The sequence below is a fragment of the Anguilla rostrata genome, chromosome 3 (assembly GCF_018555375.3).
Source record: "Anguilla rostrata isolate EN2019 chromosome 3, ASM1855537v3, whole genome shotgun sequence".
Lineage (NCBI taxonomy): Eukaryota > Metazoa > Chordata > Actinopteri > Anguilliformes > Anguillidae > Anguilla > Anguilla rostrata.
The window spans coordinates 16243661-16258028 of record NC_057935.1 but is presented as its reverse complement, the minus strand read 5'-3'; the positions used below and the strand labels follow the sequence as shown (position 1 = coordinate 16258028).

Below are 14368 nucleotides of genomic sequence, written 5' to 3'. Positions count from 1 at the left end.
GTTTCAGAGGAGAAAAAGACATCATTTTCAGCCACAGGAGCCAGTCCTGGATAATGGCTGTAATGTGATTTAGCTCCGCGTGTTAGCATTAGCGCTGGAATTGAAAAAGCCATCACCATCAGCAGAGCTTTGGGGGAGCTTTAGCACCAAGCTAAAAACAGACACGATGGAGGAGGGGGAATTATTCCCCGAAAGAATGGGATGCTCTGAGTGGAAAAAAGAGTGTTTTAACTAAAATGAAGAAAGAGAGAAAAAAATGAAAGAGACTGATGAAAGAGAGTGCGAGGCTGTGAGGTTTTTCTGACACAATCAAGAAAGAGGACACCTGCTCTCATCGCTCTGAGAAAAAGAAAAAAAAGTGAGTTTTTAGGAAGTGCTCAGATGGTGGCTGGGGGTTGCATTAGGAGGAGAGATTTAGTAATGGAAGATGTCATTTACAGTGCCACTGTTGCTGCTGGGATCTGGAGCATAGGTGGGGGCAGGAACAGGGAGATTGTCTCATATGGTGTTTGTGATTGGGCGCTTTCATTTCCCCTAAATCTCTTCTATTATCAGAATATGTTGTCTCAGCTAATTAGTTTAATTCACTTGAGAAAAATGGATCAACACAAGATGGAAGATACTTACAACATTCTTGTTTTACTTAAGTTTGAGGAATCAGATGTGACTTAGAGATATGAACTCTAAATATATCAAACATACACTAGGTCAGGGGGTTTCAGCTGTTTGGGATCCAGGGACCCCAAAATAGGCTGGTTTGAAAAATATTAGGGAAATAATGTGATAAAAATGAAAGGGAGGGGCTGTTGATGGGGGGTAAGGGGTGAGGGAGGGATCTGGGAAATGATGTTCTTGCTGGTCTTTTTTGTCAAAAATAAAATAATGATTGCATCTGTATGTAATTGCACTGTGACTGTTGTTCATATTTGAAGGTGTTGCATTGTGGGTTGTTTCCTCATTACTATTGACAATGTTAGAAAGGTGCAAGCATAGGCTTACAGAGGTAGAGGCTTGAGGCAACAGAGCTTTGAGCTCCATGGTTGCTCCTTCTAACCCTTTAAAAGTACAGCTTTGAGCTTTGTGGTGAGTTATTCCAGACCTTCAACTGTAGAGCATAAAGCTCTGCCCCATGGTTAAATATTCCAGACCATCACTTGTAGAGCTCTGAACTCCATGATTAGTTCTTTCAGACCTTCAACAATATCCATCTGCTCTTATGAAAGAATGAGAGAGTATGCTCAGCTAAGAGGCCATACCTGTTTTTTTTTTTCTCCTGACAGTTGGGCCTAATCTTTTTGCTTGATGTGAGAAAAGCAGAACAGCTACTCTGTAGAGATGAGCAAGTGAATTATTCTCAGAAAAAAAGAATCTTATGAATCAGGCTGAAAATAGCCATCATGAAAAGGTTTCACCTATACTAGCTGATGCCTTTGGCCTATGGGGCTAGTAAGCCTGAATAATACCCAGATTCACTAGGAAATATAACAATTCCTTTCTGTGGAATGGAGTTCTATTATCAGACTTATTTCCTGGTGCACTAGGGCTATTTACTTGTTATTACTTATCAATTTCAGCAAGTACAGTCAATCTTCAGTCCTGAAAGAGTAAAATATTAGATGTGAAAAGGTGATAAAAAGTTTATTTAGCTAAGTTGTTAACATTGATTTAATTGGAACACAATGATGTATCGTGATTTTAAAAAAAACTGTAAAATCAAACGAAAAGTCTAAACAAGCACAATCAACAAATTAAAATTTAAAAGACAAGTTAAAGTCACAGAACAACTCGATTAGAAAAGCAATTGTAGTGTATTGAATTACACTCAAAAAGAATTTTGATGGTAAAAGATAAATCTAATATTCCTTCCAGTTATAATGAATCTGCGGTAACTTAAACAAAGAGCCAGTAAAAAACCAGTGAAAATTATTTAGCTTGGAGTACTGTCTCAAATAAAATGTGGCTGGTGTAAGGACAGTAGTAGATTCATTAAATGTTTTTAAGGAGTTAAGTAAATATCATTTATGTACTGTTCCTGTACAAATATTGGAAAATATAATACACAGCATGTATAATTGTTAAAGATAGGAGGCTGTCTGATCACAAAAGGAAGGAAGGGGGGGGGGGGGGGGGGGTTGGGGCAAACTGCAAACAATGGAAACCAATTATTCATTATAGACTGTGCCAGTTAAAATCATCAAAAGAGCCTTGTTCTCATTAGTCATTCACAACAGCAGTGATTATATTTATCTGGGCTTGATAAATATTTGCAGTAATAACGAGAACACACAGGCAATTAAATGACCTCAAATATTAAAATCATAGTAGTGCAACAATGAGAGTGGTGAATTAATGGGCTAGCTGGTTGCTAAGGTTTCAGTGCTGGTCGTTACCTAAGCTCACTTCCTCACCAGCACACACCTTGGCCAGTGTCACAGAATTTACTCGAACCAAATCCTGTGGCGATTATTTTAGAGAACTAAATTATTTTAATCCACTGCAAGGAGAAAAAAATGGACCTTCCCTTGGAGGATCTTCAACATATCCAAAAAGAGGACAGCCACTTGCGATGTCTTTTATGCCTTGAACAAACAGTGAAAATTTAGCCCAACTGGCTGTAAATAGCCAAATCTGTCAACACAGTGTGTAGGCTCATCAGAGCTCCAGAGATTAATTTGCAATGTAGTGATAAAAGTAAAAAAAAAAAATATGGGTGTTCATCATGTCTTATCAGTGATACAATATGAGCCGGAGCAATATGGCTGTCCTGCGGAGAACACTTTTGGATATTTTAATATTTCAAATTTGTGATATTAGCACATGGCGGCTTCACCTATTGTAAGGTTCACCATCATTTCTGTAAAATACTTTCATCTGGATTGCATAAACCCTGTGATATGTCACTTACCTGTAATATGGCCATTGAAGTATTATTTATGGAAGGGTTAAAAGCATGTCATTTTCCACTCACAGAAGCACTTTTTGAAAATTTTAGTTTTCAAAATCTGTGGAGATGTCCTCTTTGACCTTGCTGCTTCACCATTATAATAAAGGAAAAGTTCAATCAGCTGTGAGATACTGCAGGACAATCCTGTTACTGTAGTATGTTCAGTTATTGTCTCTACCTGTTTTGTGCATTAGGATGACAGAAATAGTGCAAGGTAGAGGGGTGTGTGTGTGTGTGTGTGCACGCGTGTATGTGTATTTATAAAAATATGGTTTGCTTGGGGTTAATGCTCAATCCTCATTAACATACAAAAGATCACAAACTGACAAGGACTTTTACATTGCTGGGCTTTTGAGAGCAACATTGTGTGACACATAAACAACTTGTACCAGTTACAGAGGAACACAGCATGCTGTGAATGTGTAAAATCAATAACCGGCAAAGGCCATTGTGCCAGGGCATAACCAACATTTACCAGACTGCAATCTAATTACTTCAGTGGTAAAAGACCAGGAACAATGTGTTATTTCCATAGTGTCGGCTATGCATTGTGTAGCATTATGAAGAGACAGCTGCTTACCACAGAGCTGGAACTGGGCCACGCTTTTGCCTTTTTTTTATTTCAGAGGCACAGTAGCAGCAAATGAACAGAGGCTTTCTTAAAACACAAACTGAATTACCCAGCGTGGGTGCCAGCTTCACGGCGACAGCGCTGTGCATGATTTATGACCAGACTTTGAACACCAGACATGAATTAGAAAATACTCTCGAATTACTGGTCCACAGATAGCTGCTGGGGCAGGGTTTGAGAATGCTGACAGGAAGATTCAGTTTAACCACAGTGTGCTGTGTCCTTAACCTTGAGTGTCCAATTTAAGCCAATGCTACGATGGACCTGAGTAATCTGCAACTGAATAAAATTTCAAAACGTTCAATAAAAAATGTTTAAGAGCATAAATCTTGCTTCAGTGCATCACACTTAAGAACATAAAGATGAACCGCATTGTCACACCTGTTACAACACAAGCACAAGACAATAAGTTTCCTTCTCCCTGAAAAAATATCCTTTTTCATCATGTAACACAATTCAACTTTTCAAATAGCAGAACACAAAACACTTACGAATAATGCACACACGTAATTTTCATCCAACAAGGCAGGTTAAACCAGGGACTAAATTCACATTGCACATAATACGTACATCATGTCCATCTCTGCTTACAACAAAACACCGTATTATATAGCCATTAATGTGGAACTGCCTGTATGTTTACATTTATTCAAACATCAAATTTATAAAGAGCTTACAATAAATATAAGTTTAAAAATACTGTCATACTTGGAGATGAAACGAGAATAATGTCTTGTATTTTAAGTTAGGGGATGGAAACTAAATAGTCTGTGTGATTCCTAAATATATAATAAATATAATAAATAAATCATAAATTTCCATACCATTTAGAAGATGTGTTGAAAGGTCTGGCCATAATCACAATCATACCACTTAATATAAATTTACATTTGTACACTACACCAATAAGGAGTGAAGATTTAAAATTGCACAACATTTTCAGTAGGCTTATTTATACTGTCTCTTTGTATACCACCTGGAGCAGGCGGCTTTCTAAGAAGATCAGGATTGAGATGGAGATTGAATCCAGGGCTCTACAGTTTCTTTAACATGACCAGAAACAGGCCACTTTTTGCAAGAAATATTTTGGCAAAGAGCAATAGAAAATGTAAGTGTTATAAGACAATAACACTTCACAATGCACTTTGGCCTACACATTATACGTAGAAGTGTCTGTAATTACAGATTCAGAACTTCACACATTTAAGCAAGCATGTGCAATTTCTAGTTATACAATGTTTCAAGTTATGCATTTAAAACCACAGTACACACATATGAAAGCAAGATTACATTGTACATGTTTTATCAGGCCCTCACTGTTGAAGTGTAGCTGTTTGCTACACAACCCCTCATGCAATGTTGTTAAAAATGTGTCTTTTTTTTGTCACCCTCACATGACTAAACTTAATTTTTTTCTTTCTCTTTGCCTGTTGTGCTTTTGTTGAGGTCCTGTGTTCTGCTGAAAGAATGGCTGAGATCAGAAGACTGGTACTGTATGTTCATAGTCAGCTGCAGCTTGGTCAGGTTCAGTCTGGGATGTTCCCTCCTTTATGACATCACCTCTCCCCTTTATGACATCCTGGCCTCCTGGCCTCCTGACTTCTCAACCCCCCTGACGTCTCTCCCTGTCCTTCAGTGCATGCCCTACCCTCCTCTAGCAGGCACTGGTGGAGTTGTTGAGTCTCAGCGAGCCTTTGGAGATGTCAGTCTGCATGACAGGCATGCCCACGTTGTTGTACGCCTCCGGACTGGAGCAGAACCCACAGAGGCGCATCTGCAGATCCTTCTGGAAGTTCTTGTTGAGGAAGCCGTAGAAGACGGGGTTGATGCAGGTGGAGACCATGGCCACCATGTGGCAGAGGGTGAAGAGCAGGTTGTGGTGGCAGCTGAGCAGCGTCTCATGGTGCCAGTCGAACAGCAGGTTGAAGATGTTGAGCGGCAGCCAGCAGGCCGCGAAGGCGGCCACGATGGAGACCAGCAGGCTGTTGATGCGCTTGGTCTCGCTCACTCTGGCCTCGCTCTCGCGCTGGCGCTCCCCGCGCTCCCCGCGCCTCCGCAGGCAGGCCAGCACCCGCCCGTAGCACACCAGGATGAAGCACAGAGGTGCCACGTACTGCACCAGCAGCAGGCAGGTGTTGAAGCCCAGCCTGCTGCGCTCCGACGGCCAGCCGTCCATGCAGGCGTACTTGTCGCGGTAGAAGCTGTGGGAGATGTTGAGGAAGGGCTCGTCGCTGAGGTGGTAGAAGACCAGGTAGGGCAGGGACAGCGCGGCAGAACCCAGCCAGATGCCCGCGATGCTCCAGTGCGCGTGCGTCACGTTGGGCTTCCAGCCCCGCGGGTTGACGATCAGCTGGTAGCGCTCCACGGCGATGAGCACCAGCGAGAAGCTGGAAACGGAGACGGACAGGCACTGCACAAAGCTGGTGACCTTGCACATGGCCTCTCCGAATGGCCAGTGGTCCATGAGCGTGTAGACCACGGTGAACGGGATGCAGATCACGCACACCAGCGTGTCCGACGCCGCCAGGTTACCGATCAAAAGGTTGGTAACATTCTGAGTCTCCTTCTGGCGCCAGATCACGCCAATCAGGCACAGGTTTCCAAGCAACCCCACCAGGCCGACCGCACTGTAGCCGCCCACCACTGCCAACAGGACTGGGGCCGAAGAGTGGCAGTCGTAATCTGCAAAGTCCGGCCTGGATGTGCTGCCATTGCTGAGGGTGGCGGACCCGGTCGAGGTCGTGTTGGGGATACCCCCACCAGGGTGAGCGGTGGAGTTAGTCATACCCCCTCTGAGACACTTCCTCCTTAAGGAGCAGGAGAGCCAATGGTCAATCAGTCTCTCTCCATTCTGTGCTTCACAGATCTCCTAATGAGTTCTCTGCATACTTCCCATCAGCTGCACTCACTGACAAGGACCAGGCAACAGTGTGGAAGCCACTGGGAACAAAATAATTCATCACAATAAATGTCTACACCCGGGGGTGTACTGGGAACAGCAGCTAGATTTGCATAGAGAAGGGGAGAGAAGCCAAGCTGGGTTTGAAGCAATAAAACAACACGGAACATTAATGTGCATTACGAAGTTATTATGAGTATGGTAGCTGCCCACATGTCAGTTGAACACTATGGAGTAATACTGACAGAATGGGATTTCTGCAGATTTCTTAGTTTAAATTGAAGCATGCAATTCAAATTCTTTCATCTGGATTACATGAGTAATTTATATAACTAAGTCATGTGATTGATATAAGTTTTCAAAAGAGGGAAGAATTTACTTATGATGTAATTTACCTTAATTAATTGATTAAGGGTAAAATCGTCAGAAAGGGTAATAGACTATAATTAATGGATTTCCATTAAACTGTAATTACTGTTGAGCTGTAATTATTCTATTAGCAGGCACAACATAATTAGATGATCGTACATGCAAATAATTACATGTTAACACAAATATGCAAAATGCAGAAAAGGTTCAGTATTTACATGATGAGTTCCAGATTCACACTTGGCTCAGGTTTTTTTCATTTCGCCAACATCTCCAAAGCGAAGAACGACAGGAACTTAAAAAAAAACTCAAGTACTCACCATGAACATGAATCTCACAGGTCCTTATAATGACTGGATGAAATCAACATTAAAAAAGAGATGTATTGACAAATTATTTATGAACCATCAGAATAAACTCATTATTTATTAATGAGTGATGCGTTTGTCTCTGAAGTGGATTGCCCACACCGAGGTTACTGCAGGACGCCGTGGAAACAGACGGTCTGAAATCCAGCAGCAGGTGTCTGAGTGTGAGCCAGCCTCTGCCAGCTCTACATCCAGACACAAGGAGGGAAGCCAGAAGCTGGAAGGGGAGGGGAGGAGGGCGGAGCTACTGAGCGCTTTGACAAATCAGGTGGGGAGGGAAGAGGAGCCTGAGGGACAAATTAATTGCCAAGCATCCAATTGAAGAATCAAAAGCACCATTGCTTTCTTTGAAATGGCATTTGGGGGAAAAAGTAAACAGACATGTGAAACTAATAGTAATTTGATAACTGTCGAAAAAAAATGTTTATATTTAAATATTAAATATTACATTTTACCATCACTTTAGAACCCTATCTATATATCCCAAACGGATATCCCACAATGAAGACCATGAATTTGTTTAAAGTGCACATTCTCACCTTTAATTTAAGGCTATTTTAATACACTTTAACCATGTAAATTACAGCACATTTTATACATAATCCACCCTATTTCAGGGCACCATTTCTGTGCACTTCAGAATTATTTCTGCTGCTGCAATCAACAATTACATTATCAGTGAAGACAAGTGGTACAGTACCTGTGGCATCCATACATGGTCAAACCATAACACCCCCACCAGTATGTTTCACAGATGGGGGGGGGGGGGGGGTACTGTCAGTCTTGTGCAGTTCCTTGTGGCTTTCACACTTTGCTCTTCACTCTGATACAAGTGAATCTTGGTCTCATCTGTCCACAACTCTGGAGGCTCTTTTAGGTGCTTCTTAGCAAACTGGAACCTGTCCATTCTGTTTTGCAGTCATCTAGTGGTTTGCATCTTGTAGAGTAACCTCCGTAGTTCTGTTTGTGAAGTCTTCTGCAGACAGCAGTCACTGACACATCTTCACCTGCCTCCCGAAGAGTGTTTCTGCTCTGTCGGACAGGTGTTTGGGAGCTTACATATAATTATATCATCATTATTATTATTTTCTTATTAAAATTATTATTTAAAGTGCAAAGTAGAATAGTTCAATGTGAAAACTGTTTACAGTATCAGGATGCAATTTACTCTCACTTTGTAATCATGTACTAGCACAGGCATTAACATAGCTCTGCTATGCATGCATGGCCAATAAGGCAAATAACATGGAGCTGCACAAAATGTTTTTATCGTAAATAAAGTTGAAATGGGAGTTCAGTGTTAGATGCTCGCCTTTAACTAACTTCTCTGAACTGTGAACATGCTGTTAAATAATTCTGGGTGTACTGTCTTTTCATGCTAGAAATATACTATCAATGTCAAAGCACTTGTCTTGTTTGTACATAGTGTTTCAGTAACAGACTTACTCCTTGAATTGAACACATTTAAAATGCTGTCTTAGTTTAGCGTTTTAAAATCTACATGGCATAACATTACAAATATTGTTTTCTTTTCTTTTACAGTGCTAACAAATCCAGTATTTGATCACAGAGTAAATTATGTTTAAAAAATAAATAAATAAATAAATAAATAAATAAATAAATAAATAAATACTAGCAATCAATGTCAAAGTTCTTCAACAACATTTATCTGCAGATATTTTTTTAATGGTCATGTCACCTTAGTTGTCTTCATGACATCTGTGTGAGTGATCCTTAATTTCAGTTTTCTGACTATATGCTAATTTAAACCATCTTTTGTCGCTATTCATTTCTTGGTTTTATTGCACTAAAGGGGAAAAAAAAACTTCTTAACAAAACATCTTTGTTATTGGAGGTTCTCTGTGGTAAGTTTGTTTGACAATATTTTTGACAATATTAACTGATAAAAATTTCCTACCCTACCCACATCTTCTTAGATCATTGCATTAGGACATTCACTGGCATTTGAATTCCACGTGGAACCATGCAGTTCAACAACAATATTAATTATGCACCAGGTCAGTAAATACAATTTATTCAATGTCCAAAACCTCAATACTTCTTGTAGCATGAGTAATGTGTTTCATTGAACGAGAGTCACTGGCTTTTACAAGTAATAACTCAAGTGATATAAAGGGTATGTAAACATGAGGTGCAATTCATTACTAAAGAATGACAATACAGCCTGAATACCTAAAGAAAATGAAGTATAGGGCTACAGCCTGGACTCAACAATGCTGTGTTAAACAGGACTTTATGTAAAAAATGAAGGTCTCAAAGGCTATCAGTCTCTGCCAAACACAAAATATAGTTACACAATCATGTCTACTAATACATAAATAGGTTCACCATACAGTAGGCTGCATGACGTTGGTTTCCTAGAATCAAATGCACACTAAAACTTTCTTTGTGCCATATTCAGCAAGATCAGGGTCTTTAGCTTGTTTCATTTACACTGGTGGGCATCGCCCCCTAGTGGAGAGGAGGTTGTATGCTGAAAAACTGCTATTTTTGGCTGGACCGCAACAGTGAGACCAGCCCTACAAACGCGGATGTCTGTGACTGAGTGACTGAGTGAATGATGAAGTTACACCATTGGTTGGCCGAGTTATGAAGTTACACCATTGGTCGGCTGGAGAGGTCCAGCCATATACTAGGTTTTGACCTGGTCTTGTTTGCCTTCTAGTCAGTGCCTGACACCAAAATAAAATATAGTAGGCTCAATAATAATATTACTGATGATGATGCTGATAATAATAAGAATAATAATAATAATAATTCTTATTATTATTTTATTTATTTATTTATTCTCACCCAATGGTAGTGCTAATTTAAGTGATGTATAGCAACCATCTTGTGCCAGAACATTGACCACACATGCTGAGGGAGAGAGTGAACTACAGAACCCCACCCCTCATGTTAATTCCAAAGTTCACCTTTCGCTAGTTTAACTGACATTCATTATTTCCAGTTTTAAAAAAAAGGCAACAATGACAACCACTCAAAATACCCATAACATCACGCCACCCAATCCTGACAAACATACAAGTTTCCTCAGATTCCATGATTTTTGTGTGGTGAATTTAGATACTGCCTTTACATTTTGAGGTCCTGCTGTAGCTGAACCTCAGACATCCTATTTACACAATCCCCTTACACAGAGAGTGTTTACATTTGTATGTAAGAACGGTCGCTGACCCCTACAGCTCTGCCCAGAACGGCGTTGTGTAAGAGGTAGCAGGTCCCGCAAACACAACAGCAACTATTTGGAAACCGGGCTAAGCTGACTCATTCGGCCGCAGGCTGTCAGGTGTTGGGGAACTGTATTTCTATAACTCTGAAGCTTTTTTGGATTTCACACAGCCCTTCACAATGACTCATAGGCTTCCAAAAAAAAAAACTGAAAACATAATTGACAGTTTTACACAGTGCAGTTTAATGGTTGTATACCATGGTTGAATGGGAATTGTAAACACATCAGTAAATAAAACCAGCAAAATATTTTCTTATATATTGAAGAGGACACCTGTCCTCTTCAGAATCTTCTGCCACTCTTTACCCCTTATGAACTGTTCTACTTCAAAAATCATGCTCATGTCTCAAGGATGACACTGTTCGATTAGAGGTTCAAGCAAAAGATATCGAAGAGGATTTTCAGGTTTTCAGACCATCCTTGTATTACAACCTAAAGCCATTTTTTCAGACTTATCTAAAGCCGGTTTGACCATTTTTTCCCCTTTTCTGCGGCACACAAGTACCTGCCACAGCCTCTTCATCTGCCTGTTGCTCCTTGCATCTCTCCTCCCCTGGTGATGTCCATGGGGTCGCTGATGCCTTCATCCATTTCATGTCAGATCACACTGACATTCTCCTCTCGCTCTGAATTCGATAAAGTGCCACATCAGAGACTCATTTTCAAAAAGACGAATTTCAGGAGTTATTTCAGGGATGGCTTTGGAACTGGCTGTGGGGAAGAACACAAATCGGAACAGTACAGGGGATCTTATCTGAGCAAATCACAGCAGGCAAGGTTGTACAGGTGGATGTTAGCCAAAGGAAATTTTTGTACTAATATTAGGAAGCTTTTCTTTATACACGGAAAAGTCAATTGTGGAACGGCTTGCTAGGTCATGTAGTAAAGGCAGATCAATGAGGTGGTAAAAACTAGGCTTGATGTTGTACCGGATACGCTCAAGTTTTCAGGAAGCCTAAATGACAAGAATAGATAGGCAGAGTGGCCTCTTTTTTTCATCATGATATGTTCTTAGTATCTTATGCCTGCACGGCTGGGTGAAGCTCCTTAATACACAAAACTGATTCAATGTGCAAGCAATCATATTCCATTGATAACAACTTTCAGTAAATTGGTGGAATGTGATCTTAATATAGACAGGGACCAAACTATCACAATCTCAAACTTGAATGCTACAAAGCTCCTATAGAACGATTCTAAAAACACCATTAGGAAAGCAGAGGAAGTAGGTATTAGATAGTCATTACTGTACCGTTCTTGTAAGGAACTGAAATATAACCAGATTAATAACATTAAAGGAGACATTTATCTTGTAATTAAATAAAAAAAATACAAAATATATGTATATCTGACTTCCTTTCTGCTCAGTTTTCCATTACCCCAGTCCTATATAGTCCCTTTTAAATTTAATATTTAATCTCTCAAATTAAATGTTTTTAATCTCAAAAGATTAAAAGATTTTTTTTTTTACAGTTTTTGTTTCCTTGGTAATATTTTACAAAAAGAAAAAGACTAAAGACACATAAATTTTTACTGATCTTTACTGAAATTATATTACATTACATTTATTTGACGGATTTATCCAAAGCGACGTAGAAAAGTGCATTTCATGGTCATGGACAACTACAAAATACAGGTTCAATAAGATACGATACTTATTTCGTACAGCTATTTCTGGCCAAGAACACAGTTTAGTTCACACAGTGAACACTATTCTGACCTAACCTTTGCCAAGCCAACTAGGCAGAAAAACAAGCTACAATATTAGGATAAATACAAATTACAAAACGTGCTGGACTGGCGGTAGCCTACATGTAACGAGTGCAATGAAAGCGGGGGATTTACAGTTAAATGATATACAGAGTGGTGGTAGTTAGTCCAGGTATAGTCTGAAATTATCAATACACCACAGTTTGCGTCTTCATAATAGTCACTAAAATTCAATAAAAATAAATAAAATAAAATAATACAAAACGTGGTGGAGTTTGCTTACCATGTGGAAATCTTCTTGGTAAAAGCATCTGCTATATGACAAACTGTAATTTTATTGCATTCAGTCGTAAATTATATTGAGGTTGGGAGGTGGTGGTCCTCTGTTTTAGGGCGGCCATTTAAGGGGAGTTTGGTGATGAAAATGTTTGTGCTCCCCTGAGCTATACTGAATAAATCCTATTCCCATTTATTTTACTTACACAAGACATAAGCAATGAGCATGCTTTCCCACAGATCGCAAATCTATGGCCTACAGCAAAACAGATAATAAGAGATGTTAATCACAGCACAGTATTCCGCCAATAAAACATGTATTTGTTCAAAAACCTGGGACAACACTAGCATAAGAGTGCCCAAACGAAACGCACGGTTGAGACACAGTACAGCATATAACCATACGTATTTATTTTTCAATTTACTACCAGTCAGAAGCGTCTGCTTTGCAAGCACTGAACTTGCAAGACAGACAGTCGAACAATTAGACCTACGCTGCTAAAAACTAAGTCCACTAGGGTTGCCAGACTTTCAAATACCCAGGATTCCCGACCCTGTTCCTGGAGATCTACCGGCCTGAAGTTTTTCCATTTCAACCCTAATTAGGCACACCCATCCGATTCTACTAATTAGCAGCCCAAAGAGATCACTAGCTGTTCAGTGAGGTTTGTTGGGGCTGGAGTGAAAACCTACAGGGCAGTAGATTTCCAACAACAGGATTGGGCAGCCCTTTTATAAATTGACGTAATTGGTCTGCCAAAAAATCCGGAGCAATGACGTTGCGTGAATAAAATAGGCTATTTGCCAAAGCCTGCAACTGCATTGAACAATAGATTAAGACACAACACTTATATTATTTTACAGCAACGAATAGATAAGGAAACCGAAATATGTCAGCTTCGACTCAGGAATGACTCCGTCTTGATATTACAACTCGACTTCTGTATTTTTGTGAAGCTACTTTAGAAAAAATGTGTGTGGGCTTTTCAATCACACACGTCAAAATTGAGTGACAAATCATCCCAAGAAGAAGCTTGTGTTGCCCAACTGGCAACACAGGCTTCTCCCTCCTACAAAGGTGTGATGACGCATCTCGTGGTAGCCTGCAGGGGTGGACATAGGTGGAGTGAGAAACGCCGCCAGGCCTATAAAATGCTCATCCTGTAGCGTTTACTCTAAAAGTTGCTTGGAATGCTATACAAAGTGTCGAAAATGCAAACAGGAACGCGCCTCGTGCTGCTTTTCTGTCTCGCTGGTGAGTTTTGGAAGTTTTTTTTTCCAGTAATGGGAAATTGAATGTAAGCGTGGGATTCTTAGGAATGAGCGCTACAAAAAATATGAATCAGTAATGGGCGTAAAGCTTGTGTTTAAAATCGCTTGCTCCCGGTTTATGATTTTTTTGTGTATGTTTGATAGCGTTGGTGACAGTTTCCGCTGTTCCCAGCAGACCACAATCGGTAAGACAACGTTTATATTGATAAACTATACTTGCAAGCTTTATTCTTGGATATTAACATTTACCGGCACTGTTCCACAGGCAAACTGCGCTGTGTACATGCTTCCATTTTGCACTCGAGAATATATTCCTGTTTGTGGGGATGACGGCCAGGAGTACAGCAACGAATGCATGCTGTGCCTTTGGAATATGTGAGTAGGCGTGTGTTTCGTACGTGTCTGAGAAATCAGAACTAATAAATTAGCCTACTCAGTCGTTAATATTCCTGTCCCGATACAAAGCCGGTGAGAAACTCCGCGGAGGCCCACTTCCCATATTTAGGCTACTGATAATAACGAACCTTGATTGATTATATTCTCTTCTGTTGCTTGGAAATTCCGTTTATTTACACTTGAGCATTATGCACAATAATATTAAGTCACCTTCCAGACAAAAGCAACTGCCCTGTAAGTTAATGTTTCT

General features: G+C 40.1%; 1 protein-coding gene and 1 long non-coding RNA gene across 3 annotated transcripts; one reads left to right on the top strand and one right to left on the bottom strand.

Annotated features, from left to right (window-relative positions):
• Positions 1–3532: 3532 nt before the first annotated feature.
• On the bottom strand, positions 3533–13142 carry LOC135250314 (neuropeptide Y receptor type 6-like). Of its 2 annotated transcripts, XM_064326488.1 has the most exons (3): positions 10970–13142; positions 7164–8243; positions 3533–6515 (listed from the first exon to the last, which is right to left on the bottom strand). In XM_064326488.1, exon 3 carries the CDS (start codon positions 6358–6360, stop codon positions 5230–5232), a length of 1131 nt encoding a protein of 376 aa, XP_064182558.1. In that variant the 5' UTR covers positions 6361–6515; positions 7164–8243; positions 10970–13142; the 3' UTR covers positions 3533–5229. The 2 variants fall into 2 exon arrangements, with proteins under 2 accessions (XP_064182558.1, XP_064182559.1); XM_064326489.1 differs by having other exon boundaries at positions 3533–8238.
• A 422-nt stretch (positions 13143–13564) lies between these two features.
• On the top strand, positions 13565–14098 carry LOC135250315 (uncharacterized). Its single transcript, XR_010328896.1, has 3 exons — positions 13565–13705; positions 13867–13907; positions 13988–14098. It is a non-coding gene; the product is annotated as an uncharacterized LOC135250315 (long non-coding RNA).
• The last annotated feature ends 270 nt before the right edge of the window (positions 14099–14368 follow it).

What these genes read in the sequence shown, in the direction of transcription:
- LOC135250314 (XM_064326488.1), bottom strand. Translation starts at nt 6,360, where the DNA reads ATGACTAACTCCACCGCTCACCCTGGTGGGGGTATCCCCAACACGACC.